Source organism: Podarcis pityusensis (assembly GCF_964106645.2).
Source record: "Podarcis pityusensis genome assembly, chromosome: 16".
Classification (NCBI taxonomy): domain Eukaryota; kingdom Metazoa; phylum Chordata; class Lepidosauria; order Squamata; family Lacertidae; genus Podarcis; species Podarcis pityusensis.
In genome coordinates, this window is record NC_138041.1 from 23,815,794 (window position 1) to 23,842,192 (window position 26,399).

Below are 26,399 nucleotides of genomic sequence, written 5' to 3' on the forward strand. Positions count from 1 at the left end.
GGTTCATCTAGTCCAACCCCCTGCAATGCAGGAATGACAGCTGAAGAATCCCTGGCAGACGGCCTTCCAGCCTCTATTTAAAAACCTCCAGTGAGGGAAAGCCCACCACTTTCTGAGGTAGTCCATTCCACTGTTGAAAGGTTCTTACCACCAGAAAGTTCTTACTGATGCTGTTGGAATCTCCTTTCTTGTACAGTGGTACCTCTGGTTACGTACTTAATTCGTTCCGGAGGTCCGTTCTTAACCTGAAACTGTTCTTAACCTGAAGCACCACTTTAGCTAATGGGGCCTCCTGCTGCCTCCGCGCGATTTCTGTTCTCATCCTGAAGCAAAGTTCTTAACCCGAGGTACTATTTCTGGGTTAGCGGAGTCTGTAACCTGAAGCGTATGTAACCCGAGGTACCACTGTAATTTAAATCCATCGCTTCTGGCCCTAACCTCTGGAGCAGCAGAAAACAAGCTTGCTCCATTTCCCACATGACAGCCCTTTAGATATTTGAAGAGTAGATGTCAGCTCTGGAGAATATTGACCTTTGCTGGTTAATCTCCAGCTTTTTCATAATCCCCTTAGACCAGGGGTCGGCAATCTAAGGCCCACGACACTGGCCTGCTTCCTATTGGCTGCAGGAAGCTCCTGCGGCCAATGGGAAGCTGTGCACGCCTCCTCTGCGCCGGAAGGAGCACCAGAAATAGCGTTTGTGCATGAACTGCCCCAAGCCACAAATCTTTGCCGACCCCTGCCTTAGACAAATTGCTTGCTGGTTGTATTGAGTCAGTTGGAAATCAATTTCTGTGCAATAAATGAACCCTCTCACTTTTCTCCCAGCTAACTGGAAGGAGGTTTTGCAAAAGCACATCGACCCCTCACAGATCCCCAAGGAATATGGGGGAACCCTCACAGACCCAGATGGAGACCCCAAATGCAAGACTATGGTATGGACACTCATCAGGTAGCACTCGGGGTATCACCTTAGCCCTTGGGCGGGGTGGGGCGGGGGTCTATTCCCAGCAGCTAGGGAAGTGTGGTGGCCTAAATTTCCCCAGCCACTCTGGGCAGCTTCCAACAGAATATTAAAATACAGTAACCTATTAAACATTAAAAGCTCCCCTAAACAGGGCTGCCTTCAGATGTCTTCTAAAAGTCTGGTAGTTGTTTTTCTCTTTGACATCTGGTGGGAGGGCGTTCCACAGGGCGGGCGCCACTACCGAGAAGGCCCTCTGCCTGGTTCCCTGTAACCTTACTTCTTGCAATGAAGGAACCGCCAGAAGGCCCTCGGCGCTGGACCTTAGTGTCCGGGCAGAACGATGGGGGTGGAGACGCTCCTTCAGATATACTGGGCCGAGGCCGTTTAGGGCTTTAAAGGTCAGCACCAACACTTTGAAAAGTCCAGCAAAGACTGGAGTCTGGATATAGAGGAACAAGACACAAGTTTGCAAGGCAGGAAGCAGATGGAAAGAGCTGGACCCAGACAGCCACGCAGAGGGGATGCTTACTTTGCCTCCTTCTGGTTTCCAAGGCTTGTGGCCCACCTTTAAATTCTCAAAAGCACGTTACTGCTTTGCACACACTTGCTAGAGAACTTGGTGTGAGCTGATTACAACCCAGTCAACATCTAAATAACAAGCAAATATCTTTTGTTTATGGGAGTGCTTCTTTGACTGCTAGGTTAATTATCAATCCCTCGAGATTTTCTAGGCTGTACTAAGACAGACAACTAGAAAGCTAACAATTCAGAGCCAATTACTTAGGCTCCGAGTAGAATGGCTTTTATAGAATTAAGACTAGGGCCACGTTTACACCATTTGTTGAAAGCATAATGACACCACTTCCATGGCTCCCCCCAAGAATCCTGGGAGCTGTAGTTTGTTCAGGATACCGAGAATATCCTGAGCATAGCTGTCAACTTTTCCCCTTTCTTGCAAGGAATCCTATTCGGAATATGGGAATTTCCCTTAAAAAAGGGGAAACGTTGACAGCTATGACCCTATTCCCCATCCAGAGCTACAATTCCCAGAGTGGCTTAACAATCAATCCCTCTTCCGGGAGGGGGGCGGCGGCAATGGTGGTGGGTGCCCATTTGGACTGATAGGGCGGAAGCCCAGGAGGTGAACAGTAGGTGGCGCCAGAGCAAACTGATAGTAGATTTGTCCGCATCTTTCTCTTCCTTGCTGAGTTCTACCAGCGCAGCACTAAAGAAGAAGAAGACGCCAATATCCAGGGCACCCACCTAAGGCATGCAGGTGGAGGCTGGCTGAGGTCAGGCTGAGGGGCAGTGCCCCATTTGCCCTAATGGAGCTGCCATCAAGAGATGTTGGGAGTTGTAGGGCACCTGCATGGGCTACTCCTGGAGCATAGGCCAGATCTAGAGCTATGGCTGTCCAGGCCCAAAAAGGCCTTAGACTTTGTTCCAGGCCGCTGAGGCGGAAGCTTCTAGATGCAAGACATCACCACCTGCCAAGCAACCAGGCTTATATCGATATAGGGGGAAGCAGCTCTTTCAGTCTCTGAGCTCGATGCATCGGAATAGGGAGTGTAGAGGACAAGTAGCAAGGAAGGAGCGTTGAGCAGGTGTTGTCTCAGCAGCCGCAGCCTCAGTCTCCTCACCGATGTGGTCTTGTGCGCAGCTTAACCATGGTGGAGAAGTCCCCAAGAAATACTACGTACGGGACCAGCTGAAGCAGCAGTATGAGCATTCGGTGATGGTGAATCGGGGCTCCTCGCAGCAGCTGGAATACGAGATCCTCTTCCCGGGCTGTGTGCTGAGGTAAGCCGAGGCAGGAGCAAACCGTGGGCTGAGCAAACCATGGAATTCTGGCAGCGCAGCTATTTTAATATTTTTCTGGCCCACCTTCCAAGGAGCTCAGGGTGATGTGCGGTTCTCTCATCCCATTTTGCCCATAGGACAAGGCTGCCAGGTAGGTTAGGTCCAGAGCGAGTAACTGTGGCCTAAGGTCACCTGGTGGGTTTTGTGGCTGGGTGGGGATGTGATCTCTGGCCTTCCAGGGCCTAATTGAACGCTCTGGCCACTCCACCACACTGAACTACAACTCCCATCATCCCTGGCCATTGGCCATGCTGGCTGGGGCCGATGGGAGTTGGAGTTCAGCAGCTTTGGGCAAGGAGGTGAGTGGGCACACACTCCAGTCCAGCAATCTAACCCAGCCATCACCTCCCTAACAAGAACTGACATTAAACAGGCTATTTCATTGTTAATCCCATTATTGTTCAGCGGTAAGCTTTTAATAAAAGATGCAAGGGACCTTTGCTGGACAATACAGTGGTACCTCGGGTTAAGTACTTAATTCGTTCCAGAGGTCCGTTCTTAACCTGAAACTGTTCTTAACCTGAAGCACCACTTTAGCTAATAGGGCCTCCTGTTACTGCCACGCCACGGGAGCACGATTTCTGTTCTCATCCTGAAGCAAAGTTCTTAACCTGAAGCACTATTTCTGGGTTAGCGGAGTCTGTAACCTGAAGCGTATGTAACCTGAAGCGTATGTAACCCGAGGTACCACTGTACGCACTCTGCACAAACATCATAGGAGGACTTTAGACATGGGGATGGGGGCATCGCCAGGCAAAATGGGGCACAGACTGTACAACTTCAGAATGAGGAGGAATGAATGCTTCTCATAATTCGTAACCGTCCTTCACTTCTCCCCTCTCCTCTCTGATATTCCTGCTTATAGGTGGCAGTTCATGTCGGACGGGGCCGATATAGGATTTGGCGTCTACCTGAAGACCAAAGTTGGGGCGCGCCAGCACGCCAGCGAAATGGAGGAAGTGCATCCCAACCAGCGCTACAACGCCCACATGGTGCCTGAAGACGGCTCGATCACCTGTGCGGATCCAGGGATCTGTAAGTGGTACCCAGATCTCTCACTTTCCAGCCCCCCCCCCCCCGGTCTTCCCTGAATGGACTTGAGTTCATCTGGAGGGATGAACTTTATTTTGCATAGAATTTCATGGGGAATTCCGACCTGCCCCCCTGCACGTATCATGCGCTGTAATAACGCTCTTATGCAATATAGCCCCCCAGTGTATCATTTCTGTACAGCATGTACTTACATAGAATTGTAGAGTTAGAAGGGACCTCGTGGGTCATCTAGTCCAACCCCCTGCAATGCAGGAATCAGATAATATTATACATAATATATTACAGTGGTACCTTGGTTCTCAAACTTAATCCGTTCTAGGAGTCCTTTCGACTCCTGAAACCATTCAAAAACCAAGGGTCGGCTTCTGATTGGCTGCAGGAGCTTCCTGCAGCCAATCGGAAGCTGCGGAAGCCATGTCGGACGTTCGGCTTCCAAAAAACGTTTGCAAACTGGAACACTCACTTCCAGGTTTGTGGCGTTTGGGAGCCGATTTGTTCGGGAGCCAAGCCGTTTTTATTTATTTTTATATATATTGTTGTTGGAAACCATGGAGTCCCCTCAGGCCCTCCAGCCCTCAGGCCCTGCTTGTGGGTTTCCCATAGGCACCTGCTTGGCCACTGTGATAACAGGATGCTGGCCTAGATGGGCCTTTGGCCTGATCTGGCTCTTCTGACGTCCTTAAGGCCTGGAAGCCTATAGTCCTCTCTTTACCAGCTGCCCAAGGCAGCAGCCTCACTCTGCCTAATAGTACAGCCGGCCGCTCTCCCTGCGAAGAGACAGAGTTTGGCTGTTCCAAAGGCTTCCTTCCTCCAGCTAGGGTGGAGCTCAGTACAGTCGTACCTTGGAAGTCGAACGGAATCCATTCTGGAAGCTTCTGATTGGCTGCAGAAGTTCCTGCAGCCGTCGGACATTCCAAAGAACGTTTGCAAACTGGAACACTCACTTCCGGGTTTGTGGCGTTCGGAGCCAAAACATCCGGTTACCAAGGCACAACTGTACAGTGGTGCCCCGCAAGACGAATGCCTCGCAAGACGGAAAACCCGCTAGACGAAAGGGTTTTCCGTTTTTGAGTTGCTTCGCAGGACGAATTTCCCTATGGGCTTACTTCGCAAGACGAAAATGTCTTGCGAGTCTTGAGATTTTTTTTCCCGCTCCCCCCCCCCCTTTTCTAAGCCACTAAGCCTTTAATAGCCTTTTAGCAGCTAAGCCGCTAAGCCGATAAGCCTTTAATAGCCGCTAAACCGCCAATAGCGCTAATCCGCTAAGCCGCTAATAGGGTTGCTTCGCAAGACGAAAAAACTGCTAGACGAAGACACTCGCGGAACGGATTAATTTTGTCTTGCGAGGCACCACTGTACTTGCTCGGTGGCACTGTGGGCTCCCGGGAGTTTTGGAAAGGGGCAGTGACAGCCCTGACATGACACTTTGCTGTCCTTTTTCTCTGCCCACGCAGACGTCCTGCGGTTTGACAACACGTACAGCTACATCCATGCCAAGAAAATCAGTTACTCGGTCGAAGTGCTACTTCCGGACAAGAAAGTGGAAGAAGACTTCCAGAAGGTGGAGGAGCAGACAAAAGAGCTGAAGATTAACCACGCCTGATGGAGCTTTCTCTCCCCTCCAACCCGCAACTCCCCCCCCACAAAGGCGGCAATCCTAAAAACGCTTCTTCCCCTTGGGAGGGGTGGGTTTATGGGGCAGAGGAGTGGAAGGAACATTCCCAAGGATGGTGGGGGAATTTAATTTGGGGCGGTTGGGGTGGATTATTTTTGCAGTTGGATACGGAGACCTACTGGCCTCTTCCAGTCCCTACTGTGGGACGTTGCCCACCAGCAGTTTTTTTAGGATAGTGGGGATTAATTTGGCAACGCTAATGGGCAGAGGAGAGCAGCCTTCTGTCTCTCAATCTCTGTAGCCCTGCCTCTGTGTTTACATGGCGCCTGAGACCCGGCGGGCCTTCCTTCCCACGTGGGGATGCATTCCCTCAAAGCTAATTGGTCACAGGCCACAGACCAGTGGTGGGCAGGGCTACCCCTGTTCTCCACCCCCCTGCTTCTTTCTCTTCCTCTCCCCCCCCCCCAACCCACCAGGCTGCTGGGATCACAATGGATTGCTCATGCCAGAGGTCTGAACTGGTTGCATGCAGGTGGCTTCTGAAATTACGCTGAGGGCCGCCTGTGGCCCTCAGAGCACAATTTCCCCACCCCTGCAGTAGGCATAGGGTTGAAAGAGCAGGGGGGAGTTTCGGGACACCTTGCCGGACTGGACTGAGTGCTCTCCAGATGCTTTGGACTACAACTCCCATCAGCCCTGACCCAACACGTCCACATTTCTCTACTACAGGATTTCCCAAACTTGGGTCTCCAGCTGGTTTTTTTGGACTACAACTCCCATCAGCCCTAGCCAGCTGGACCCAGCGGTCAGGGATGATGGGAATTGTAGTCCACAAAAAGACCCTGCTCTGGTGTGTCCTTTACCAAAATAACAAATCCCTTTCTGGCTGTTTTAGAGTGAACCTGGGGCCCTCCAGATGTCGCTGGACTACAACTCCCATCATTCCTTACCATCGGCCATGCTCCCAGACGGGACTGGTGGGTGTTGGGAATCCAACGGCATCTGCAGGGCCGCAGGTTAGCCACGCCTGCTCTGTGGATGTGTTTAAGCCTCCCTCCGCTTCCTCAAAAATCCACTTTCCCTTACTGCCAACACTGCCCTCTGCAGTGAATTCCACAAGCGCACAGAGCACGGGGCAAAGTCCTTCCTTTCAAGACCAGGCCTGCGTAGCCCAGGACTCATCCGTCGGAAGCGGCTGCCATCAGCCGTGTACTGGAAGGCGCTGCTTTTCCGCTCTCCTCGTTCTGGCTGTTCCCAAGAACAGCAAACCCTGGGAAGGTTTCAGCAAAAAAATGTATTGGGGGGGCAAGATGGGGTGGCTCTCTCCATGCAAGGCTTGCTTCTATTAATGGATTGCCTTAAATCCACCTGCCTCGTTTACGCTCCATGCACCTGCAACAGGTGAGCTGGACCTGCCTGCATGGCACTGGTCCTGAATGTCTGGAAATCCTGCACATTTTTTTAAAAAGCAGTTTACAGGGTAGGTTCTCACCTCAGTTAGTTTTTTGAGGTGGTTGTGGGATCTTTGCTCAGCAAGGGGGTTTCAAGTTGTACCTGCGACACATTTTCAGAGAGGGAGGGAAAAGCTTAGGAAGAGGCCACTTCTTCCCTGCCTATCTCTTTGCTTATGAACTTCTCTGTCGAAATTCTTGAGTGCGTGGAAAACCGGAGGCCCAAGGAAATAAAATTTCCCCGATGGACATGTTCACTGTGGGCTCGCAGCTAAGCCCAAGTCTTAGCCAGAGTGTCCAGAAACATAGCACTTTTGTTTTTCTCCCTCCCGCACCTCAATTTTAGTTTTTCAGTTACCTTGAAGATGAGAAATGTTAATAAACATCTGAGTTGGTATGCATGGCTACGTCTGTTCATGGTAGGGTTTTTCGGGAAGGGGGGAGGGAATAAAAACAGGACCTTGCAGAAAAGAGCTTACAATGCGCAAGCTGCATCACGAAAGGAAAGGGGGATGAGGAGGGATGAGAAAAAGAAGCAAACTCAAGCACATGTTCAGCACTTGAGTCATTTGTTACAGTTGGGGTTGTGGGGTATAATAATAATAATAATAATAATAATAATAATAATTAATAATAAATATAATACTGTCCTATACTCGGAGGTCGCAGGGCAGTTCACAGAACAAAATCAAAATATTAAACCACAAAATATATCATCAATAGTGTAGAACTTCCTGAGGAATCATTCCCTATGTTGACTTATTTCTCTCGCCTAAGGAAGTTAATAGTCGCAAACCCTAAAAACAATGCAATCAAAATGATAAAATGAAACATGAAGCTAAAATATAAACTGATAGAGAGGCATTGTGAATTTTCTGCTCTAGGCCTTCCCTTAACTGGTGCCAGTGTGCTGTAGTGGTTAAGAGCAGTGGACTCGTAATCTGGGGAACCGGGTTCGCGTCTCCGCTCCTCCACATGCAGCTGCTGGGTGACCTTGGGCCAGTCACACTTCTCTGAAGTCTCTCAGCCCCACTCACCTCACAGAGTGTTTGTTGTGGGGGAGGAAGGGAAAGGAGAATTTTAGCCGCTTTGAGACTCCTTCGGGTAGTGATAAAGCGGGATATCAAATCCAAACTCTTCTTTAGTTGTTCCTGGACCACAACTCCCATGACCCCTAACTCTTAGCCCCATTGGCTGCTAGGGCTGATGGGAGATGGAGTCCAACATATGAAGGGCAACAAGGAAGGACTACAAAACTTCAGGCAATGGGGAAAGGTGTCTTTGTGGTTTTTAAGTGCTCTTACATGGGGGGGGGGGTGAGCATGACAGGGCTCCTCTGAATCAATTGCAATGTGCTCAGTTACTATTTGTGGCATGTATTTCTGAAAAAGAAAACAGAGAGTGGAATATTCAAAGTGTACTCCCCTAAATGTAGCATAAAGTGGTACAGTCCAGAAAACCGCTACCCGGTTTATTTAAATAATTTTTATCCCACTCATCAGCTGGAAGGGGGAAAGTCTCCCATCATGGCTTACAGATCATTGAAAAAAGGCACTTCTTACTTTCTGTCTTGCAATCTTAAACAAACAAACATACATACATGGAACAAAAGAAAAAATAAGTGGGGAGGGAAGAAAAAAAATGCAAGTTCAGGTATGAGTTACTGGTTACAAGTTCTGATGACCAGCTGCATTCTGCAATCTCATTTCCATGTCCTTGTTTAGGAGGAGAGAGAGGTGTACAGTGGTACCTCAGGTTAAGTATTTAATTCGTTCCGTAGGTCTGTTCTTAACCTGAAACTGTTCTTAACCTGAAGCACCACTTTGGCTAATGGGGCCTCCTGCTGATGCCGCTCCGCCGGAGCAGAATTTCTGTTCTCATCCTGAAGCAAAGTTCTTAACCTGAAGCACTATTTCTGGGTTAGCAGAGTCTGTAACCTGAAGTGTATGTAACCTGAAGCGTGTGTAACCAGAGGTACCACTGTATACAATACATCCAGTTGAGTTGGGTGGCCGAAGTTGGGGTTAAGGATGGGGTTAAGGAGAGACTAAAGACCTCTGTTCTAAGCGAATGGAATGGCCTCAATGTGACTGCTTGGTCTCCCAGATGGGAAGCTGAGCAGACACTACTAAAAAATTTTTGTTTAAATTGGCTGACATTAACACTGGACTCAGAAATACTAGCCAGATAGAAACATAGCAGATCCACAGGGTGCAGAAACCGGTTGAGCAGGTTCACAGTTTGCCAACCAGACAATGCATTTTCCATCTGCGTTTTCGCTACCCAGCTACTTCCCTGTCACTACCAATATATTTATAACTGGGAGTCAGATTTAGGGATCCCTGTATCCTTAGCACTTATATCTGCCCCCCCCCCCAAATGCACTAAAACCATAACACATAAAACCAGGAAGCTCTAACTCGTACAGTATGGGGAACAGTGCCCACATGTGTAGGGGAGGAGGGAGAAATGCAATTCAGTTCATGTTTTAAAGGTGTATCTTCCAAATCTGCATTTTCCAGAATGGAAACACAGCCATTCTTTGAAATTTGCACTTCTCTGGATTTTGTAGTGTAAGTCTTCAGTCAAGTAACTTGTGCAAAATACATATATTCGGGTACAGAGTGTGCAAAATGTATCTCTTAGTGAAAATGCCATACAAATATGAAGGGGAGTGGATTTACAAAATTGTGTATATTAGGTAAAATTGCATATGAACAGGTGTATATAAAGTGGTAAAAGGCTCTAAAAGGCTGAGGAATTCTCATGAGGGCTGAAAATAAAAATGCAAATGGATGTGGAAATATGGAGAACTCAGCTTAAGAAAATGAGGAAATAAGAGGAAGCAAAATAGATAATCGTCCCTAGTAATGAGCTTTCAGGAACTAGTGAGAGGCGTATTTGCAAATTACACAACAGGCAATTAAAAAACAAAACAAAAGCCGGTTGGGACTTATCATCCTCAGTATCTGCACACGTGTTTGTGGGTGTGTTGCACAAAGATCTGATAACATTTCTCTTAGCAGCTGCTAATGATTCCTAGAGGTTAAAAACAACCTCTAGGTTCTCATTACAAGGCTAGTACGTGAGATGTGGGAACAGTCTTGGCCAGCTTAAGAAAACATCAGCCACTCTCCCACCCAATGTTTTGTGTACTGATTGTAGCTGTCGGAAGCTCAAAACACCTAATGGGCTGTCAAAGGCTGGTTCAGAGCATTGCTTTAGCTGAGAAGTCGATGCTCAGATGATGACACAGCATGGCAAATTTTATAGAAAATGTATTTTTCCCGAATACGTGCTCCTCTTTCTGAAAAGGCAAAAGTACTACTCTGTACTGAAGATGGATTGTTTTTCCACTTTCTCCCTTATATACATGAGGAATGGCAGGCTGCCCCAGTGTGGTTTAACAGAGGGAGGGAGGCTCTCTATGCAGCAAGTGCCTCACCCTCCTTTCAAAGGTTGTGGGTTTGGGGCAAAGGGGTGTTTGTTGGCAGTCACAGCAAGCTGGAGAAGGAGACCCTAATTGTATTTGCTCTTTGACTTGGTCTACCCACCATTTAGAAAATGTGTGAAGTTTCTGACGTCCAAAGATCTGTTTTGCTTTGTGCTTACTGTTCCTGAACAAAATATTTACAAATAAAACTCATTTGTTAAAAATATAAATACATGCATGTGCTCATTACTATTAATTTTGTGCATCTAACCAGCTTCAGGGCTTGGAGGTAGTGATTCCTGTATCAAATTAAGCCGGAGAGAGCAATCATTCATCTTCACTTTTACAGCCAAGAAGACAATGAATTGGATTTCAAGCAAACCAAGCTCTGACAAACCACATGACGAAAACAAAGAACTGTACCTTTCAATGGGAGAGATCATATTATCTCTACAGTTCAGTGACAGGCTGCATGCAATCCTGTTCCTTGCAATTCCGGTTTTAAAGGGATCTTGCATAGGAAGTGGTGGAAATACCTCTTAAAAAATACTGTAAATGAAAATCCGTTTCTGTTTTACTTCTTGAACCGTGCATGCAAACAGATGTTTGTATCTTCATACCTGGTTGTCACTCAACATCATGTGCCCACCAGCCTGTGCTTTCATAGGCGGACCTAAATGGGACGGGAGACATTTCCGGCTGGTGTGTTAGCCATCTTTGTTAAGGGCGGAAGAGCTGATTTAGGGATCATGCGCCAATTCCTGTCTTTGTCTACAATTAGCTTAAACCGGGAGTTCCGCTTTTTCATTAAGAAAAACGAGAGAGACACCTGTGATACCTTGAAGGCCACGCCTCTATTGTGGCACATGCTTTTGTGGGAATCAGGGGCAACTGGTCAAGAAGGTTTTGCTCCTGGCATAACACACAAATTATGATCTCCTTAAGTATATTTAATACCCAAAAATTACAAACACGTCTGATATCTTTTTATGAGCTAGGATCTCTTGAGGATAGCATATTTCTGACTGGGCAGAGACAACCTTTTTCTAGAATGCTGTCCCAGCTATGGAAATCTGCTAAGTGGCAGCTGAGTTTATAATCTGTTTTGGTGCTAGAAGAAAACATTTTTATTTTCTGACGTCTGTTAGATTTTGATTCCTGATTTGGGGGTTTATGTGGTCAGCCTGTTGCATGGGTTGTTTTTTATTTTTTAAAAAAACTCATTAAAATTAGTTTGCTCATTGTTTTAGAAACCATCCTGAGAGTTTTTAACTGAAATGAAAGGGAGGAGGGTGTCAAACATGAACATGAATAAGCAATTAGGAATAAGCCCTACCGTTAGGCAGCCACTTCTGGGGAGCAGAGAGAACAGATAGAGACACGTGTCTGAATGCCCGGGAGCCCCTCAACTCGTTTCCTGCCCTAAAGTGAACTGGAGAACTTGGCAGCTCGGATATCAAACAAAGCTGCCTCGGCCTAAATCTAATCCCCATTTAATCCCCTGCTAGATAGTGTTAACAAGCGCGCCATCTCGTGGTCTAAACGGACTCGCCTCCGTCACGAGATTCAGATTTGAGCCACCAGCGCCTTTTTCCGGTTTCATTTCTGTTCAAGCTGCGAACACACTGTGTCCCGAAAGCACATTACTGTATTTCTCCCCCAAAAGAATCTTGAGGACTGTAGTTTTTTTAAGGGTGTTGGGAATTATAGCTCTGCGGATAGTCAAAGCTGCAGCTGCCTGGTTTCATTTTATTTATTGCATTTATATGTCCCAAGGAAACTCAAGGTGGTTCAATGGCTAGACCCTGCTCCATATTATCCTCACAAGGTAAGCTAGGCTAAGAGATAGTGACTGGGACCCAAGGCGAGTAAGCGGTCCCTCGCAGCTCATAGTTTGACACTCTTAATTTATTCTTTGCCTGTAGCCTGCACCCCACCAGACGTTGACCAACCCTGGCTAGTGTCACCGCAGAGAACCTGGAAGACCCACATCCAGACACTAACCCCTCTGGGTGACCTTGGGACAGTCAACTGTCTCTCAACCTAACCTACCTCATGGGGTTGTTGTGAGGATAAACTGGAGAGGGAGGGAAAGCATGAGCTCCTTGGTGGAAGGATGAGATATAAATGTACAGTGATACCTCTGGTTACATACGCTTCAGGTTACAGACTCAGCTAACCCAGAAATAGTGCTTCAGGTTAAGAACTTTGCTTCAGGATGAGAACAGAAATCGTGCTCTGGCGGTGCGGCAGCAGCAGGAGGCCCCATTAGCTAAAGTGGTGCTTCAGGTTAAGAACAGTTTCAGGTTAAGAACTGACCTACGGAACAAATTAAGTACTTAACCCGAGGTACCACTGTAATAGCTAAAGGTAAAGGGACCCCTGACCATTAGGTCCAGTCGTGACCGACTCTGGGGTTGCGGTGCTCATCTCGCTTTATTGGCCAAGGAAGCTGACGTACAGCTTCCGGGTCATGTGGCCAGCATGACTAAGCCGCTTCTGGCGAACCAGAGCAGCGAATGGAAACGCCGTTTACCTTCCCGCTGGAGTGGTACCTATTTATCTACTTGCACTTTGACGTGCTTTCAAACTGCTAGATTGGCAGGAGCAGGGACCGAGCAACGGGAGCTCACCCCGTCGTAGGGATTCGAACCGCCGACCTTCTGATCAGCAAGTCCTAGGCTTTGTGGTTTAACCTACAGCGCCACCCGCGTCCCTATAAATGTAATAATAATAATAATGCGACATAAGACCCCTTCAGCTGAATCTCCTCCAGCATGCTGCTTTGATAAATGACCTGGAGGAGGTTCACCACCGTATTGCCCACCCAATCATGCAGCGCCTGGGGAGAGAGAATTTAGTGGGGAGAGCTTTGCCTGCTGGATTTCTGCCTGCTGAGCTGCTGTGGGAAGGAAGTGGTGCCAGTATATTTATTGCATTGATATCTCCCCTTTCTCCCCATTCCTCCAAGGAATGAATGAATGAATCTTTATTTGCATCAGCCATCGGCCATAGCAATAAAACAACAATACGATATACAAAGAATAGAAATAAAAAGTCAATTATATAAAATACATTTTAGGGTGTTTTTTTTTTTTAATCAATAGTCAAATAGTGGATCTTATTCGGATTGCCCCAGCTAAAAACCCTGCAACCTTTGCTGTCCCCTGCTCATCTTGATCTGCCAAGAGAAAGGACACTGTGGCAGTGGTAGGGCGACCTGAAATGGACAAGAAAAGAGGGGTGATAATCTCATCACCTCCTGGCAAATAGAAGGGGAAGAAATGGAGGCAGTGAGAGATTTTTACTTTCTTGGGCTCCATGGCAGCAGCCACGAAATTAAAAGACGCCTGCTTCTTGGGAGAAAAGCAATGACAAACCTAGACAGCATCTTAAAAAGCAGAGACATCACCTTGCTAACAAAGGTCCGTATAGTTAAAGTTATGGTTTTCCCAGTAGTGATGTATGGAAGTGAGAACTGGACCATAAAGAAGGCTGATCGCCGAAGAATTGATGCTTTTGAATTATGGTGCTGGAGGAGACTCTTGAGAGTCCCATGGACTGCAAGAAGATCAAACCTCTCCATTCTGAAGGAAATCAGCCCTGAGTGCTCACTGGAAGGACAGATCCTGAAGCTGAGGCTCCAATACTTTGGCCACCTCATGAGAAGAGAAGACTCCCTGGAACAGACCCTGATGTTGGGAAAGATGGAGGGCACAAGGAGAAGGGGACGACAGAGGACGAGATGGTTGGCTAGTGTTCTCCGAAGCTACCAACGTGAATCTGACCAAACTGTGGGAGGCAGTGGAAGACAGGAGTGCCTGGCGTGCTCTGGTCCATGGGGTCACGAAGAGTCGGACACGACTAAACAACAACAACAACAATCTCATTCCTCAAGTCTTTATAAAGAATGCAAGCCAGAAGGACATGCGCGACCGATTCCAAGGAGCTGACAGTGCCCACAGACATGGTTCTCCCCCTCCCCACTCAATCCTCACAACAGCCCTGCGAGGTAAGTTGAGGCGGAGAAGCAGTGCCTGGAAGAGCCACCCAGCCACCCTCGAGGTCCCCACGCGCGATCGCGCGCTCTCGTGGGCAGGGAGGGAGCTTCCCGCGATGGTGGTGGCGGCGGCGGCAGGCAACCTTCCTTCTCCTCCTCCTCCTTTGGGGCCGCCCCTCTCCGCGGCCAGGCGGCCAGTGGGGAGGTGGCTCGGCCGGCTGGGCTCGGCACGGCCCGGTTCCATTGGCCGCTGGCTCCGCGGCGCCGTGCGCTCTGCTGCGCGCTTTGGAGAGGAGGCGCGGCCTGCGCTGGCCCGCCAGCCCGGGACTCTTCCTCGATCCCCGTCCTTCCTGCTCCTGCCCTTGGCGCCCCGGGGCAGCCGGCCATGGGATCGCCGGCCGAGGAGCCTCCGCTGCCGGCGCCGGACCTTTACCGCGACACGTGGGTGCGCTACCTGGGTGAGTGGCTGCAGGGCGATCGCCGCGCCGCGCGCCTCCTCGCCAGTCCCAGCCTCCGTTAAGGGCGGGAAATTTACTCTCGAGGAAGCCCGCAGGCGGCGGAAGAGCGCTTTCCCCGCTGGGACTACGTTCAACAAAAAGTTGCCGGACGGGACGGGGGGTGGGGGTGGAAATCGGGCGGCGGAGACTGATCAGAGTAAAAGGCAAGGAACGCTGTTCTCAGGATTGGGCAGCGGAGGTTGCCAACTGCTTTTCTGCCAGGGCTCCTGTGCCTTCAAGCTCTTGCGCCTTCTTAGGCACAGGAGTTCCATCGAGGAAAGAAGTTGGCAACTCTCGTCCCAATTTACCGCCATTAAGCGCCGTTAGTGCTATACCTTTCGGTGAAATAATGTTAATAATAGATGTTTAGCTTTCAGGGCACAATCATGCCCTGAAAGGTAGCGTATACATGGGCAGTGATGGCGTATTTCTAGGTAAAGACCCCAGCACCTGGGAGATCTGGGTTCAAATTCCCCACTGAGCCATGAAGCACACTGGGTGACCTTGAGGATTTGTCGCTTACCTTTTAATCCAACCTACCTCACAGAGCTGCTGTGCGGATTAAATGAGGAGGGAGAGAAGCAAGTCTGTCACTTTGAGCTTCTTGGAGGGAAAAAAAAGTGGGATAGAAATGCAATAAAATGGCATACTGTCATCTCCCTGAAGGTACTTCCAGCAGGGCAGTTGTGTACTGCTCAGAAGTACAGTGGTACCTCAGGTTACATATGCTTCAGGTTACAGACTCCGCTAACCCAGAAATAGTGCTTCAGGTTAAGAACTTTGCTTCAGGATGAGAACAGAAATCGTGCTCTGGCGGCGCGGCAGCAGCAGGAGGCCCCATTAGCTAAAGTGGTGCTTCAGGTTAAGAACAGTTTCATAACCTGAGGTACCACTGTAAGTCCTTTTTAATTCAGTGGGTCTTACTCCCAAGGAAGTGGGATTAGGACTGTGGTTTTAGTTTGGAGCAACAACAACAACAAAACCCAACAAGCAGTCTTGTGGCACCTTTTTTTTGAAGACGTTTATTATGACGTTAGCTTAGGGTCCACACTCAATTATACAAGAGCTTCTGCAAGCCTTAAGCCTCCCTGCTGATGGGAATACTGTTGATGAGAATACTGTACACCCTTCTCTTTCAACACAAAAGATACACAAGAGACAATTGTTCTCATAGATAGTGGGCATCTCCAAGACTATGATTGGCAGGTGAGGAGGCCTTGTCTGGCTGGCATATATGCATGGTAGGGTCTTTCGAGCGGCAGTTTTCTGTCTGATGAATGCCCTCCCTGGTGAGGCACATCTGCCCCTCTCGTTACTGACTTCTGAGAGGAATTTGGAAACATCTTAGTTTAGAACCAGGCATTTGATGGCGACCCTGAAATCACTGCTTGAGAGAATATTTTCAACTCTTTTTATATGCTGGTTTTTATTGATGCATTTTCCACCATGGGCTCCTTCACCAGGAGGAAGGATGTGATATGAATTGAATGAATGAATGAATGAATGAATGAATGAATAAATAAATAAATAAATAAATGTGTTGTGGAGTTCAAGGATGCGACACACACACACACACACACACACACACACACACACTATATGGAACAGGGAAAATAAATTCCCCACATAAGCATTTGGGTACAAACGTCATGATCTGAAGTCCAAATGATGCATTACATGCAGCTGAGTATAACTTTCCAGATACACTCCTTATAGCTGTATATATCTATTGTACATCTGCTATATATTTTGATGTTGTTTTTCACAGAAATGCAAACAAAATTCAGTTTCTCCTTCCTTCCTACTTGCTGTCTGCAGTGGGCAACTGAGCACTGCAAAGGGGAAGAGGCTTCTTAACTTTCTTGACAGCTTCTCTATTAAAATCTGTCACTGTCCTTTCAAGTTGTTTTTCCTCTTGTTGAGGACAGCCATTTTAAATAGAAAACAACAACATGGGGAAAGAATTAAGGATCCCCTTGATTTTCTGTGTTGTTCTGTATCATTGCTACATAAGTGACATTATCCTCAAAGGAAAAGTATTTTTATTTATTTCATGCATTTATATCCCCCTCTTTTTTCCCCTCCAAGGAGCTCAAGGTGAGATATATGGTTCACTCTCTCCCCATTTTCATCCTCATAGCAGTCTTGCGAGGTAGGTCAGCTTGAGAGATTGTGACTGGTCCAAAATCAACCTTCAAGGGCAAGTGGAGATTTGAACCCTGGTCTTCCAGGTCCTGGTTTGGCACTCTAACCACTACACATACTGACTCTTTTTTTAAAAAAGAAAGAAAGAAGATGATTTGCAGCAGCTCCTACTGGTTTGCTGCTGGGGGACCATGGCTTCTCTGACTATATTTTGGTGTCCTTGTCTTTAAAGATGACTGCGGGACAAAACTTTGCACAACCAAATGTCATGTGTGTAACTCTTGACCTTGTGGCCAGAGCAACTAGTTTGCATGCCAAAAGCCCTTGCTTAAATCTCCCCAAATCCAGCTGGGAAAACTGCTGCCAGTCAGTGTAGACAGTACAGTGGTACCTTGATTCTCAAACTTAATCCATTCCGGAACTCTGTTCCAAAATCAATAGAAAGTAATGCAAAATGGATTAATCCGTTCCAGACTTTTTAAAAAAACAACCCCTAAAACAGCAATTTCACATGAATTTTACTATCTAACGAGACCATCGATCCATAAAAGGAAAGCAATAAACAATGTACTGCAGTCACACAACCAATCAATCAGTAGCTGAACTGGGTTCCACAGAGCCACAAAAACAAAAAAGAGCCGCAAAAGCAAAAACGCTAAATAGCAAAAACAGACAGACCTCAGCGTAACACTCAAAACGGAAGTGTGGAACTCAAATTGGAAGCGCAACACTCAAAACGGAGCACGTTCGGCTTCCGAAAAAAGTTTGCAAACCATAACACTTACTTCCGGGTTTGCAGTGTTTGGGTTCCAAGTTGTTTGAGTATCAAGGCGTTTGAGAACCAAGGTACCACTGTACTGAGCTTGATGGACCTGTGTTCTGACTTTATACAAGGCAGTTTCCTGTGTTGACAGTCTTGGACAGCTACTGAAGACACAGCTCAAAAATGCCAGGACCAGGGGGGGGGGGAAACTGGGCAGGGTGGTGGTGATGTGGCAACTTCAAGGATGAAATGTCAGCTTCCGTTCAGTGATATTTGAGAAGCAGGATCCCTTGTGCAAAGTGTCGTTTGCCCGGACGTTTCTGCCGCGTTGGGTGGCAGGCAGCTCCTAAGGTGACTTTCTCTGGACCTTGGAAAAGGACTTTGCTAGGGCATCAGGAAGAGGAGACTGTGGGGACTGTATCCTCTGAAGAGTGTCAAACAGCACAAAATGGCTGCATTGCTGCCCCTCTTTGCAGCGCAGCGAAATTTAATCCCGTAGGAACAGCTGCGGCAGTCAGGCACGCGGGAGCGAAACGGACGGTGGAGGTTATCGCCAGCAAAGAAAGTTAATGCAGTTGTTATGCTGTTGTCTTTCTGGTGGTGCTTGCAAGGCCAAATGCCCCCCCTTATCTTACTTTCACAACAACCATGCGTGGCGGGTTAGACTGAAGGAAATATTGGATAAATATAATAATAATAATAATAATAATAATAATAATAATAATTTATTATTTATACCCCACCCATCCAGCTAAGTTTCCCCAGCCACTCTGGGTGTCTCCCAATCGAGTGTTAAAAACAGTACAGCATTAAATATTAAAAACTTCCCTAAACAGGGCTGCCTTCAGATGTCTTTTAAAGATAAGATAGCTGCTTATTTCCTTCACTTCTGCAGGGAGGGCGTTCCACAGGGCGGGCGCCACTACCGAGAAGGCCCTCTGCCTGGATAAAATTTGGAGGATAACATTTTGGCGTGTCCTTGTTGAGTTCCTTGGAAGGAAGAAGTGTGGTGTAGTGGTTAGAGCACTGGACTAGGACTTGAAATACAAGGGTTCAAATCTCCACCATGAGGCCTCATGGGGTGACCTTGGGTCAGTCGCCAACTCTCAGCCAAGCCTACCTCACAGGGGTGTTCTGGGGGTAAAATAGGGAGAGGGAGAAGTGTGTTGAATTCCTTTGGAGAAAAGATGGGATATAAATCAATACTTAATGTAATATATGAACTGGGTGGGTTGGCTTCATCCCATTCGACAGTTTTTAGGATACGTTCATCATATACCACGCTTGCTGTTGGTTGGTCCCCCCAAACCGTAACCCAGTTCACTGCAATCCACTGAAACTTAAACTAAAAAGAAGTGCTTAAATTCCACTCCTATACACTTTCCGTAAACAGTACGCAGTTAAGGTGTTTGTGCGCATTCTGTAACCTCACATACCTCAGGCAATGATGGGGATGTTTTCAACATTGAGGCACAAGCCACTCCCCTCCCTTTCCATATTAATAAAAGATGCTGTGGCTTAGACTTAGTGGCGCTAAATGGATCTCATTCTTCATACAGTATTTCAGTTTTATTGACAGGTGAATTAAAAATAGGGCTTTGGCAGGATGTTAGTGACTCACTGCTTGAAACTGAAAGTATGGACTTTTACAGCTGCAATCAGATGAGTTGAGAACAAAAGAGAGAGATTTCTCCAGAGTAACACCGAGTCAACAGAGCCATAAGGCACAAAGGAGATCAGGAAGATTCAATATGGACATAATATTCGATAAAGAAATACAGTGTTACCTCAGGTTACATACGCTTCAGGGTACAGACTCCGCTAACCCAGAAATAGTACCTCGGGTTAAGAACTTTGCTTCAGGATGAGAACATAAATCGTGCTCCGGCGGTGCGGCAGCAGGAGGAGGCCCCATTAGCTAAAGTGGTGCTTCAGGTTAAGTACAGTTTCAGGTTAAGAACGGACCTCGGGAACGAATTAAGTACGTAACCAGAGGTACCACTGTAAAGGAACAATTGATGGAAATTAAAACCTCACACAGGAAGGAGAAAGGAGAACTTCACTTGCGAATTTACAAATTACTAAATGTGTCATAATAATTATACAGTGGTACCTCGGGTTAAGTACTTAATTCGTTCTGGAGGTCCGTTCTTAACCTGAAACTGTTCTTAACCTGAAGCACCACTTTAGCTAATGGGGCTTCCTGCTGCTGCTGCGCCGCCGGAGCACGATTTCTGTTCTCATCCTGAAGCAAAGTTCTTAACCCGAGGTACTATTTCTGGGTTAGCGGAGTCTGTAACCTGAAGCATATGTAACCCGAGGTACCACTGTATTGGACTTTTGTCCAATATTGGTATCGATATAATATGGTGTATATTGGACTTTTGTAACTGAAAATTAATAAAAATTATTCAACAACAAAAAATAGGTTTTTTGAGGCTGCCATCAATCTGGGTTTTCCCAGACATTTTAGCTGCTTTTCCAAAATTCTGCCCGGAGGCAATTTTCAGCGGTTGAATCCCGGCTATATCCAGGAAATCCCTAATTAAAATGAAAAAGCAGAGATAAAGCGAGAGAAGCAGGGAGTTTCTCCCCCCCGCCCCCATGGCTGCGGACAAATTAACTCTTGAAAGTAATGACAGGTGTTGGACTCTTCCTTCCTGTTGGGCGGAGCTTGAGGCTGTGGGAGGGGCTTTGGCGCCCCTGCTGACCTTTGACCTTCGTTACAGGTTACGCCAACGAGGTCGGGGAGTCTTTCCGGGCCATCGTGCCCGTCTCGTTGGTCTGGGCCAGCTACGGAGTAGCAACTGCCTACGTGGCGGCCGACGCAATCGACAAGGGCAAGAAGGCGGCTGCTGTGAGTACAGAGTAGGCGACGAAACCATTTCTCAAGTCAAGGGCCACGTTCCCTTCTGGGGGCCGCATGCTGGTAGTGGTGGGCAAGGCCAGAGGTAAAAGCGAGTGGAGCAAAGATTTTACCTTTGTATAGGAAGCAAGAGACATTATCAGAATTCAAGGATTCATTCCTCCTGGGGGAGGAATGCATAAGTTGCAAAGGAAGGCCAATGTCGTCCAGCGAGGGTTTTGAGGGCCAGATAGGGTTGAATGTTGGAATATCCGCATCTTGCAGATCTAACATATAGAATAAGAGAACAAGAAGAACATACGTTTGAAGATTGCAAAGTGTTTATTGAATATATGGAGGAAAATTGTGTTTATTTGAAACCGTGGGCAGCATTAAGATAAATTCAGCAGTGTAAATAAGTTTTGGTGGCTGGGGAAACCCAGCCAGATGGGCGGGGTATAAATAATAAATTATTATTATTAAATTATTATTCATATCGGGATACTGAATGGTTTAGTTTATATAAAATATGCAGGGATTTATGTTATGTAAAATGAACCATGGAAGGAGAAGAAGGGAAGTCATTGATATTTTATGGTTGTTTAAATGAATATTCCAAAATTAAAGTTACAGATTTCAGATAGGGTTGAATGTTGACCCCAGGCCCGAGGTAAACACAGTTATACTTTTAATGTTTCAAATGTTTCGCTGGTAATTTAGTTCTTTTACTCTTTTTGCTAACTGCTTTGAGGTTTTCTTTTTAAACAGTCGAGAGGTGTGTGGATTTTATGAAACAATAAATAAACAAAAACAATGATTCATATAATTTATATACCTCCTTTCGTTTCAAGAAGAAGCAGTTAACAAGCACATGGATAAATTAGGTTTTAGGTGTTTTGTTTTGTTTTTAAACGACTTGTTTGGAAAAAGGGCGGGTTGGGAAACCTGAAAGGGATGAAGGTCAGTTTCTTTTTTGGCTTTGAACGTTTTAAGTCCGCACCCCTTTCATCCTTCCTCCGATTGACAGGCGAAGGCCGTGGACGAAGGGAGGAGCAAGCATGCCGCAGTGGCGGTCGTGGACACATTTATATGGCAGGCTCTGGCTTCCGTGGCCATTCCTGGCTTCACCATTAACCGCATCTGCGCAGGGTCACTCTACCTCATGGCCAGCATGACGCACTGGCCTCTCTCGGTCAGGAAGTGGGCCACCACCGCCGTGGGACTCTCGGCCATTCCTTTCATCATCAAACCCATCGACAGGTACGGGCAACTTCCACCCCTTGAGCACAGCCAAGGATGAGCTGTATCAACCTTGAAGAAGCCCTGCTAGGTGCTGTGTACTTCAACCCTCATCAACCCCAGCCACCAAGGCCATTTTGGTCTACAAATCCCATCAGTCTCAGCCACTGGGGGCCATTTTGGTCTACAAATCCCATCAGCCCCAGCCATGGGGGGCCATTTTGGACTACAAATCCCATCAGCCCCAGCCACTGGGGGCCATTTTGGACTCCAAATCCCATCAGCCCCAGCCACTGGGAGCCATTTTGGTCCACAAATCCCATCAGCCACAGCCACTGGGGGCCATTTTAATCTACAAATCCCATCAGCCCCAGCCACTGGGGGCCATTTTGGACTACAAATCCCATCAGCCCCAGCCACTGGGAGCCATTTTGGTCCACAAATCCCATCAGCCACAGCCACTGGGGGCCATTTTAATCTACAAATCCCATCAGCCCCAGCCACTGGGGGCCATTTTGGACTACAAATCCCATCAGCCCCAGCCACTGGGGTCCATTTTGGACTACAGAGCCCTTCACCTCAGCCGCCAGAGCCATTTTGGACTACAAATCCCATCAGCTCCAACCAGCAGATGCTAGGGTTGATGGGAGTACAGGCCTGCCAGCTGGGGTTGAACGGAGTTGTAGCCCGAAACACCGGATTGGGAAAGGTTATTATTTGAGGTGGTGACCTTGAAAGGGCAAATTGCCTTGCAACAGTAGTGATTAAGACGGCCTCACATTTTAAACCTCACATCCATACCATATATCTAAAGCACTACGATGCCTTGTTAAACAGTCATGGTTTCCCCCATAGAATCCTGGGAAATGTAGTTTGTGCTGAGAATTGTGAGGAGGCCCCATTTTCCCTCATGTTCAATTCGTAAGTTTACTGTTCTAGCCAAAGGCCATGACAAACTTGTATTAACAAAATAATATAGAACACATGTCCATAATATAAAAAAGACTCACGGAGCTACAGTTCCCAGTGTTTCCTGAGAAGATGGATTGCCCGTTGAACCTCTCTGGGAATTGTAGCTCTGCGAGGGGAATATAGGGGTCTCCTGACAACTCTCAGCACCCCTAACATACTACAGGTCCCAGAATTCTTTTGAGGAAGCCGTGGCTGTTTAAAGTGGCTTCCTAGTGCCATAAATGTGTTGTGTGAACATGGCCAAAGTACTCTGACATAAGCATGGCTGAACAGCTGCCTTTTCAAACTAACGTTCCTTAGGGGAACAGAGCAATTGTGTCAGAAATGGGTCTTTATTTATAATCTCACACTGGGATACTTATTTTCAGAATAGGGTATCTTACCCCAACCTCACTTTTCTCATTTAAATCGTGCCTTGGCGTTCTCTTGGGTAAAACAATGTGAATAAATTCAATCCCTGGGCAAGAATTCAGTCTGTCTATAAATAAACATTATGCCCAGAGAGAGTCAGCGACATTGTGTTCTCTTTGATTGATCGATGCAGAATGTCATGCCCTAAGGTCCTATTCTCACTGGTTTTTAAAAGTAAGTGGCACCCCCTACTGCCAGACACAAGGAAACACATCTTCACTGAGAGACTGATTCTGCTGTTACTTCCTAAAGTAGCCACCCGTCGCTTCTTCGCAAAATCTGTTTGCCTCCCTTAGATTTCTGTTTCATTCCTGCTCAGCTTCTAATCCTTATTCAGACGTGCATTCTCCTCACATGATAACAGTCACATTGGGAGAGGCAGGGAGGGTGCTCTCAATTTGGGGTTTTCTACAAGAGCATCAAAAAACAACACAGATGCCCCCAAAACCCCTGGAGGAATTTCTTGCCTCCATGGAAATGCCAGGCAAATACAAATACAGTGGTATCTCGGGTTACATACGCTTCAGGTTACATACGCTTCAGGTTACAGACTCCGCTAACCCAGAAATAGTGCTTCAGGTTAAGAACTTTGCTTCAGGATGAGAACAGAAATTGTGCTCCGGCGGAGCGGCATCAGCAGGAGGCCCCAGTAGCTAAAGTGGTGCTTCAGGTTAAGAACAGTTTCAGGTTAATAACAGACCTCTGGAACGAATTAAGTACTTAACCAGAGGTACCACTGTATAGTGGTACCTTGGTTTTCTAACGTACCGTATTTTTTCATGTATAAGACTAGGTTTTTTCCCTTTAAAAATGTCAAAAAATAGGGGGCGTCTTATACTCTGGGCCATCTCTCCCCCCATTTTCTTAATTCTGAGTCCCCCAAAATAAGGGGCGTCTTATAGATGGAAAAATATGGTAATCCGTTCCGGAAGACGAAACATTCAAAAACTCAAAACGGAAGCCTCAGTACGGAAAACTTAAAACAGAAAACTCAATACGGAAACTGCATTTCATGTTTGACTTCTGAGGCACGTTTGAAAACCAAGGCACTTACTTCCCGATTTACGACGTTCGAAAACCGAAACGCTCGACAACGGAGATGTTAGAAAACCGAGGTACCGCTGTAGGTTTTTTGTGGATCGCACTATTGTTTTACCTCTCTCTCTCTCCCCCGATTCCTCTGGTGCAGGTCAGTGGATTTCTTGATGGACTCCAGTCTCCGCAAACTCTACAAGACAGAAGAGTAAGACGAAGTCCTCCTGCCCCTGGTCTACCAGAGCCTCTGATAGCAAAACCAGGCTATCCTCCATCCTCAAAGCCACTACCTCCTTCTCTCTGGTCTCCATGTTATCTAGACTTCTAAAATATTGAAATCCAGCTTAGTGGGACCTGTCCTGAACCAGTGCAACTTGGTACTGTGGATCTAACGAGGATGGATCTTCTGGGCAGCTCAGGATGTGTCCTAAAAGCCTGTGTAGAGACTGGTCCATTTCCCATGCCAACAGAACTTGCATGTGGCCTTCTAGAAATCCTTTCACATCCTTGTTCAGGTCAATGCCACCCCACATAAGGGGGGGCGGCGCCGGGATGTACTTAAGGCACAACCTCTTTTTTTTTTAGGGTTCCTGGCAGCTGTTTCCCAGTAGCAATGTGGACTAGCCTGGTGACAGTTTATTTTGCACTCCCAGCTATGGGAGCGGTTAATTGCACTAACCATTAACAGCTTAAGTAGAGCCAGTTCTAAATGGCTCCCGTTACTGCTGCTCAGCTGAAAAAAGTTATTTGTAGTTCCTTCAATCTGGCTTAATGATAGTGACACTGTACACACTATGCATTTAAAGAATGACACCCCTCAAAAAATTCTGGGTTTATAGTTCTGGGGTAAACTTCAGGAGATGGAATGGATTCCAAGGTTCACCCTAGTCCAGCCACTTGCAATACAGTACTCTCAAAGTATGCTTCTAATGCATGGTGTGTACCCAAGCCAGTGAGAATTTTGGCATATAAATAAAGGAAACAACTTTCCGTATCTGATTTCCTTTCTGGGTAGCTCACACAGTTGCACCATTTATGAGCCCCTTCGGCATTTACATGGCAGTGCTAGAGCTCTAATGCACTTCAGACTATCAGATGCCCTGTACAGCAAGGTGGTCCTCACTAGTTGCATAAGAAAGAACTCAGCTGTACTCCATTAACCTGCCTTACACAAAAATTAAAGTTTGGACTGATTCCTCTACTCACTTTTGCTTCTGGCCCCCATCGCCACTAGCATGTGGCCCCCGCAATGTTGCCAAGAAGCGAATGTGGCCCTCCGGCTGGGGTGGAGTAGAAAAGTTCCTTCAACCAAGGGGAGAAAGTTTGACTATGGCAGTAAAGCTACACAGCGAGAAACGGAAAGCTTTCAACACACATTTTATTTTTGCTTTAAGGATTTTAGAGTTAGGCCTTCTCTGGCGTGTCACTCTTGATCTTGCAGTAGTCAATGTTGGATTCCTTCTCCACCTCTTCGTCGACAGTCAGGTCCCCAAGAACCAGCTGGAGCTCCGTCTGGAATTGCTGCTCCTTGCGGTTCTTCAGGGGTTTGTGGCCTTTGCTGGTGCGGGAGTAGCGGAGGACGGCTAGGCCTAGCGCTATCGTAGCCCCGCTGAAGAGGGCCGCCAGCACACAGCTGCCCCCAAAGGAGATGCTCACCAAGAGGAAAGTCTTCATGGTGTGGCATCGTCCTGGAAGGAAAGAGACATTTAGGGAAACATTTTGCCTAAGTGAGATGCCCTCATTCAGTTGTAGGGGAACCTTCAGGCCCTCTGGCTGTTGCTGAACTACAACTCCCATCAGCCCTAGCAAGTATGGCCAATGGTCGGGGTGATGGGAGTTGTAGATCAGTAAACATCTGAAGGGCCACAGGTTCCTCACACCTGCCATAGATAGAGTATCCTCTCATTACATTTATATCCCACCTTCCCTGCAGAGACCCCTCCAACTGGCATACGTGGCCCTCCCTGCTCCTCATTTCCAAACACCCCTCCTCAAATTCTGAGAGACAGATTATGCAGAGACTCAATATTTGGGCCAACAATCACCCAGTGAGTTTTCCTGACCAAGACAGGATTTGAACTCCAGTCCCCCAGATCCTAAATCTGCTCCACTAAG

The 26,399-nt window shown here is 47.2% G+C and overlaps 4 protein-coding genes and 1 long non-coding RNA gene across 10 annotated transcripts in view; 4 read left to right on the plus strand and 1 right to left on the minus strand.

The window, feature by feature from the left end:
- Positions 1 to 7,341, plus strand: part of LOC308465939 (SEC14-like protein 2) — a 39,528-nt gene extending 32,187 nt beyond the window's left edge. For both annotated transcript variants that reach the window (XM_080986399.1, XM_080986400.1), the window contains 4 exons: positions 827 to 933; positions 2,626 to 2,765; positions 3,691 to 3,860; positions 5,333 to 7,341. In XM_080986399.1, coding sequence (XP_080842525.1) covers positions 827 to 933; positions 2,626 to 2,765; positions 3,691 to 3,860; positions 5,333 to 5,481 — 566 coding nt within the window. In that variant the 3' untranslated portion in view covers positions 5,482 to 7,341. The remainder of the gene's footprint in view (positions 1 to 826; positions 934 to 2,625; positions 2,766 to 3,690; positions 3,861 to 5,332) is intronic.
- The window catches only part of CCDC157 (coiled-coil domain containing 157), a 129,872-nt gene that overhangs the window by 77,125 nt on the left and 26,348 nt on the right, over positions 1 to 26,399 (plus strand). The gene's annotated exons all lie outside the window — the stretch shown is intronic.
- LOC308466034 lies at positions 7,719 to 10,319 on the plus strand. The gene is made up of 2 exons (XR_013980620.1): positions 7,719 to 7,851; positions 8,090 to 10,319. It is a non-coding gene; the product is annotated as an uncharacterized lncRNA (long non-coding RNA).
- On the plus strand, positions 14,290 to 25,278 carry MTFP1 (mitochondrial fission process 1). Of its 2 annotated transcripts, none has more exons than XM_080986529.1 (4): positions 14,290 to 14,389; positions 20,512 to 20,639; positions 21,655 to 21,887; positions 24,439 to 25,278. In XM_080986529.1, exons 1-4 carry the CDS (start codon positions 14,305 to 14,307, stop codon positions 24,494 to 24,496), a joined length of 504 nt encoding a protein of 167 aa, XP_080842655.1. In that variant the 5' UTR covers positions 14,290 to 14,304; the 3' UTR covers positions 24,497 to 25,278. The 2 variants fall into 2 exon arrangements, with proteins under 2 accessions (XP_080842655.1, XP_080842656.1); XM_080986530.1 differs by lacking the exon at positions 14,290 to 14,389 and adding an exon at positions 14,580 to 14,835.
- The window catches only part of LOC308465897 (uncharacterized protein), a 28,409-nt gene continuing 27,423 nt past the window's right edge, over positions 25,414 to 26,399 (minus strand). For all 4 annotated transcript variants that reach the window (XM_080986276.1, XM_080986277.1, XM_080986278.1 and 1 more), the window contains one exon: positions 25,414 to 25,972. In XM_080986276.1, the coding sequence (XP_080842402.1) occupies positions 25,689 to 25,972 (284 nt within the window). In that variant the 3' untranslated portion in view covers positions 25,414 to 25,688. The remainder of the gene's footprint in view (positions 25,973 to 26,399) is intronic.

Coding starts and splice junctions, on each gene's coding strand:
- MTFP1 (XM_080986529.1), top strand. CDS start 14,305: ATGCGCGACCGATTCCAAGGAGCTGACAGTGCCCACAGACATGGTTCT. Junction 14,390..20,511: donor CCTCACAACAGCCCTGCGAG/GTAAGTTGAGGC, acceptor CCTTCGTTACAG/GTTACGCCAACGAGGTCGGG. Junction 20,640..21,654: donor AGGGCAAGAAGGCGGCTGCT/GTGAGTACAGAG, acceptor TCCGATTGACAG/GCGAAGGCCGTGGACGAAGG.